This window comes from Gorilla gorilla, chromosome 13 (assembly GCF_029281585.2).
Source record: "Gorilla gorilla gorilla isolate KB3781 chromosome 13, NHGRI_mGorGor1-v2.1_pri, whole genome shotgun sequence".
Classification (NCBI taxonomy): Eukaryota; Metazoa; Chordata; class Mammalia; order Primates; family Hominidae; genus Gorilla; species Gorilla gorilla.
In genome coordinates, this window is record NC_073237.2 from 132,068,303 (window position 1) to 132,073,929 (window position 5,627).

Consider the following 5,627-nt stretch of genomic DNA (forward strand, 5'->3'; position numbering starts at 1 on the left):
AGTTTTGCCCAGGCCTCTCCTGGGCCTTGAAGCATGGCAAGATAACAAAGGAATTCTTAACAGGACCCGTTTAGGATTAAACAAGTTTTACTGGGGTCTAAAGGAACGCCCCAAACCCCCATGATTTAGCAGGAGACAAGATAAGGGGAATCTCCCCAGCACCTGGACCCCTCCAGATTAAGTAAATTTACTGAGGTTCCAGAGGAAGGTCTTCAGGACTCAGGCCTTAGTTATAGATTAGAAGAAGTTCATCACTGTGTCTTTAGCTGAATGCACACTTACACGTAGACCTACAGCTTCGAAGGTATGTAAGCTCTGGAAAACTGCAATTTTGAGTTGGTCTGGTGCTATTTTCCCAGGCTTCTCCCTGTACCGGGTGACAGAAGCAAACTCTCTTATTTCCCAGCTCGTCTGCATCTCGTTACTGGGCTGAGAGAATAAGGAGCGAATAAGCGCCCGGCCGTCGGTTGAGCCTGGGGACGCTGTGACTCACCATTGGCTCCGGCCCCAGACGCTGTGCTGGGGAAGGAGCGGGAGGGGATGGGAGGGGACCAGGGACACCCTGTACTCCACAGACACAGCCACCATGGGTCCTCTTGCAGGCTGAGAGAGAGGCTGTCCCCTGCGTTTGGGACAAGGTGCCTGCCTCCAGTGAGGGGACAGCAGGTTCCTTTGCCCACGGATCCAGGAAGTTCCCACAAGGGAGTGGGGTGATCTTCCCCAAGGCAGAGAGGGCAGCAGCCTCGGGGCCTTTGGCTGCATGCCCAGTGGGCACAGGATGTGTGTGGATGGGCCACAGAGTGGGCCGCCCTGCAGGGCTGGAAGCCGCAGGGCAGCAGGGTATGAAGGGGGTGGGCCAAGGGCTGAGGCGTCCACGGCAAAGATGGCTCTGCTTCTGCTGAGCCTGGGGCTGAGCCTCATCGCAGCCCAGGAGTTCGATCCCCGCACCGTTATGCAGAGGAACTACAACATGGCCAGGGTGTGTCTGCGTCGGGGTCTGTGGGGAAGGGGCCAGGCTTCAAGGCACCTGTCTTCCCCCAGCCTGGGGTCTCTGACCTGTGACCAGGGCAACTGGTCCAAGGGGAGCCCACCTTTCCTCCCCAAGCTGTGACAGCAGCCTGGGAGAGCAGGGGTTACTCCGGGAGGGTCGGGTGGGAGAGGCCTGGGAGAGTGACTGGGGCCCTGAGAGGTTAGAGGGGGCCCTGGGAGGGCAGAGGGGAAACCTGGAGAGTGGAGTGGCGGCCAGCAGGGAGATGGGGGCCCTAAGAGGACAGAGGGGTTCCTAGAAGTATAGGGGAGACCTAGGGAAAAGAGGGGGACTCAGTGGGAAAGGGCGGAGCGGGGGACCTTGAGAGGACAGAGGGGGACCTGGAGGGGCAGAGGAGAGACCTGTGGGGCAGAGGGGGCCCTGGAAGGGCGGAGGGCATTCTGTGAGCAGAGGGGCGACCTTGGGGGTAAAGGGGGGATCTGGGGACAGAGGGGAGACCTGGGGGGCAGAGGGGGCCCTGGAAGGGTGGAGGGCATTCTGTGAGCAGAGGGGCGACCTTGGGGGTAAAGGGGGGATCTGGTGACAGGGGGGAGACCTGGGGGCCCTGGAAGGGCGGAGGGGTTCTGGTTGGGAGCCAGATGCTAAGGGGCCGGGCCCTGGGAGGGAAGACTGTGGGCGCTAAGCATCCCCAGGGCTGTCCCGCGGCCCCCCACACACTGGAGCTCTTTGTCTTCAGGTTTCGGGGGTCTGGTATTCTATTTTCATGGCCTCAGATGACCTCAATCGGATTAAAGAAAATGGAGACCTGAGGGTCTTCGTCCGGAGTATTGAACACTTGAAGAACGGCAGCCTAAAATTTGATTTCGAATACATGTGCGTGTTGCCCACCTCAGCTGGCATCAGGAAGACCCATGCCCCTGCCACCCCAACGCATACTCTCACTCTTGCACACACACGCTCGCACACTCACTGACTTGCACTCTGGCGAGAGCCTGAGCCTGTGCGTGTGACCCCTGGGGGTAGGGTGAGGTGGGAGCAGGGACTTGGTCTGCCTGGCACTATGCTCTTCCCTGAAACATAGAGATGAAATCACCCCCCTTCCGAGGCTGGGGTGAGGTTCGAGGAGATGAGGGTGTCCGGTGGGCTGCAGCAGGGCCCAGCCCAAGAACTCGGGGCTGTGGAATGAGGCCTGGGCATTGGGAGGGGGAGCCTGTGCCCTGGAGGAGGGGTGCTCTCTGCCATCGCACGTCCAGGGGGCTGGAGCTCCACTCCCGGCATCTTCCTGGCTGGCTTCCAGGGTGCAGGGGCAGTGTGTGGCTGTGGTCGTGGTCTGCGAGAAGACAGAGAAGAATGGGGAATACTCCATCAACTGTAAGTGGAAGCCAGCCTCCTCCTGGTCTCACAGTCGGGGGTCTCCTTTCTCCAGGGCCTGGGCCATATTCTGGTGAGCACTGACTCTGGGGATTTTAGTTAAGCCCCTGACAGCTTGACCCTGAACTGGAGGGACCCATCCTGGCACCTACCCAGGGGGGCTCCTGGCCCAGGGGAAGCAGGGAGGCAGGTGTGTCATGCTGGGCTCTGGGGGGTGAGCCCACTGAGGGGCCACCAGGGTCTGCAAGCCAATGACAAGGAGGGAGGGGGCTGTGCCGCTGCTGCCCACCCCCTGTGCAGGGGTCTCCGCTGGGTGAGCACCGTGGGCTCCTCCCCTCCCGCCTCAAAAGGCCACTTGACCCCCCATCCTCACTTGCGGCCACACAGCACGTGTCACAGGACACTGAGGGTGGCGGGGCCGGGCCACACTGAGCCATGTCTCCACGCAGATGAGGGCAAGAACACAGTGGCCGTCTCAGAGACTGACTACAGGCTGTTCATCACCTTCCACCTCCAGAACTTCAGGAACGGGACCGAGAGCCACACGCTGGCACTCTGTGGTACCTCCGCTGTCCCCCTCTGACCCCCTCGGGGACCCCACCTCCTCTGAAGTCTGGCCCAACCCTGGGCGGAGGAGGGTCTCGCAGTGGCCCTGGGGTTTGGAGAGGTGGTTCCCATTGGCTATTCCTTCCCACAGACACACTGTTAGGGTGCTGGGTGCTTCAATCTGTCACCTCCCATCTCACTTGGCTCAAAGCCCCTCTCTGGTCAGGATGTGACCCCCTGCCCAGCCTCAGCACTGCCTGAGCACCCCCAGCAAGGCCCAGCTTCACACAGAACCAACTCTGTTCCCAGCACGGGTCCCACAGCTGGAACCCTCCTTCCTGAGCAGATTTGAAGAAACCTGCAAAAAGTACGGACTTGGCTCACAAAATATCGTCGACTTGACCAACAAAGGTCAGCCCCACTGCTCCCGGACCAAGCGGGAGCCGGGACAGGGTGGGGATGGGAGGTGTGCCTGCGGGGTCCCTGTCCCTGCACTGAGAGCCCCCTCTGTCCTTCCAGATCCCTGCTACTCCAAGCGTTAGAGGAGCCCGCCCAGGCCTCCCATGCATGAGCTGTGACTCAGGACGGGCAGGGGGCTGGATGGGGAGAGCTTGGGGCCAACGTCAGAGGCTGGGGGGTCCCACCCCAGGAGGTGCCCACCCCTCCCCCTGGTCTGGGAACCGAACACAAGGTGCTTTAGTGAAAGATGCTGTGAAAGCATCCTGGAGTCGGGGCACTGATGGGGCCTTCCAGGGTGGTAAGGTCTGAGCAGGAAGTGAGATGGGGCCCTGTGTGAGTCTCCAGGGGCTGATGTCACCATATGCGGGTGACTAGGACAACCAGGATTTACTTTCTCACAGCCTGGAGCCCGAGGTCTGAAACCCGAGGTCCGCAGGGCTGTGCTCCCTCCACCAGCTCCCGGGAAGGGTCCTTCCTGCCTCTTCCGGCTGCTGGGGGCTCCAGGCATCCCTGGCTTGTGGCTGTCACTCCAGCCTCTGCCTCTGTCTGTGTCTCCTCTTCTGTCTCTTCTAAGGACACTTGTCATTGGATTTAGGGCCCATCTTCATGCAGAATGATCTCCTGTCAAGACCTTAACTTCACACCTGCAAAGACCCTTTCCCATCAGATGCCCTTCAGAGGCTCCAGGCACTAGGAGAGGAGCATGTCCTTTGAGGGACACCACTCAGGCCACCACAGGCTCCTTCTCCGAGCTGCCCCTCCCTTCTCAGAAATGGTCCCAGCCCAGTAAAAACCCCCAGGGCCCCCTTCCCTTCCCAGAGCCTGAGCCTCCCAGAGATATGCCTCTAAAGGCACCTCTGCATTTCTGCACGAGGGTTCCTGAGGGTAAAGGAGTGGATGTACCTGTGGTGCGTGGTGGCCCCAAGATGCGGGTGAGATGAGATGGCAACCGGCAACCAAGGCCCTACCCCTCCCCTCTCCGCCCCTCCCCTCCCTGACCTTCCCCTCCCTGTCCCTCCCCTCTCTGCCCCTCCCCTCTCTGCCCCTCCCCTCCTGTCCCCTCCCTGGGCTCAGCCACTGCCTTTGGGGGAAGATGATCAACAATGTCACAGCTGAGGCAGGTGCCTGCACCCCCCTCCATGTTTTGGTGAATAAAAGGGAGGTACCAGCCAATCTGCGGTGACTTTGTGGGTTAAAAGTGATTGTTGGTTGGGCCTCTGTCAGAGATGTGAAAACGACTGCATTTGTATGATGCTCTCGAAATCACAAAACCGCAGAGGGGGACGTGAGTCTGTGATTTCCAGAGGTTACAAATGGAAGGTAGGAATTCAGCCAGAAAGGGGCACCAGGAGGGGCCCTGGTGACGATGGAACGTCCTGCACTGTGACCCTGGCGGTGGACACGACCCTGCACATGCAGCAAAAATGCGGCTCTGTATGAGGAGCCGCTGGCCCTGCCCCCTGCCCGGGGGAGAACATTTTGCAGCCCGAGACCCAGAAGCATCTGTGCGCTGGGCGGCCCCAACTCTGGCGTCTGCGTGAGCTCTCCAAGGGGTCATCCTGTGGGTCACAGTCCCGGGTGCTCAGGAAGAACCTGTCCCCAGAGCCAGTGCCTGCTTGTAAAGGAGCTAAGTGGAGCTGTCTTAGGATGAGGGTCTGGATGCCACCCCCCACCCCACCTCCATTGGGAGCTCCAGGCTGTAGGGTGAGGCTGGGTAGAGTTTTAGTGCCCGCTATAATGGGTGCCAGGCTTGGGGAAGGAGCAGCTCCATTGGGATGGGAGGGAGTGGGAGGCACCTGGCATTCCCACGTCTGCCCAGCTTCCGGCCCCCTGTTTGGATCTGGGCCCAGCCTGCTGAGCCACAGCGGGAACAGGAGAAGCTGCCCACTCGGCGGGGCCCGTTGGTGCAGAAAGCTGGCCTTGGAGGAGCAGAGCCAAGGCTGCCAGAAAGGGGTGCTGGGAGACCACTGCCCATTGGTGCAGGGGGAGCCTCTGGGCCCCAGAGGAGGCCTGGGCATGGGGGTGGATGTGGACATAGGCAGAAGCCTTTAGCCCCACCCCAGAAGACAGCACAAAGGGGAGCTGAGCCAGGGCTGAGCGTCCCCAGCACCCACCCCACCATCAGCTGCTCAGCACCAGGCTGGCCCTGGCCTCAGACTCCTGCAGCCCCAACACCAGGGGCCTCAGGTGGACAAAGGAACAGGGCAGTGGGCAGGGCATGAAAGAACAACCAAGAGACCACCCTCATTGTTTCCATTTGGGG

At 60.7% G+C, this 5,627-nt stretch overlaps 1 protein-coding gene across 2 annotated transcripts; it reads left to right on the top strand.

Annotated features, from left to right (window-relative positions):
• The first annotated feature begins 870 nt into the window (after positions 1-870).
• LCN9 (lipocalin 9) lies at positions 871-4,537 on the top strand. 2 transcript variants are annotated; one of them, XM_055350680.2, is made up of 6 exons: positions 871-979; positions 1,725-1,861; positions 2,286-2,359; positions 2,809-2,919; positions 3,215-3,316; positions 3,425-4,537. In XM_055350680.2, the coding sequence occupies exons 1-6, from the start codon at positions 884-886 to the stop codon at positions 3,445-3,447; spliced, it is 543 nt and encodes a 180-aa protein (XP_055206655.2). In that variant the 5' UTR covers positions 871-883; the 3' UTR covers positions 3,448-4,537. The 2 variants fall into 2 exon arrangements, with proteins under 2 accessions (XP_055206655.2, XP_055206656.2); XM_055350681.2 differs by lacking the exon at positions 3,425-4,537 and having other exon boundaries at positions 884-979; positions 2,809-2,916; positions 3,249-3,307.
• The last annotated feature ends 1,090 nt before the right edge of the window (positions 4,538-5,627 follow it).

What these genes read in the sequence shown, in the direction of transcription:
- LCN9 (XM_055350680.2), top strand. Translation starts at nt 884, where the DNA reads ATGGCTCTGCTTCTGCTGAGCCTGGGGCTGAGCCTCATCGCAGCCCAG. An exon ending in TGGGGAATACTCCATCAACT is followed by an intron (nt 2,360 to 2,808) that starts GTAAGTGGAAGC and finishes GTCTCCACGCAG; the next exon opens with ATGAGGGCAAGAACACAGTG. An exon ending in CGTCGACTTGACCAACAAAG is followed by an intron (nt 3,317 to 3,424) that starts GTCAGCCCCACT and finishes CTGTCCTTCCAG; the next exon opens with ATCCCTGCTACTCCAAGCGT.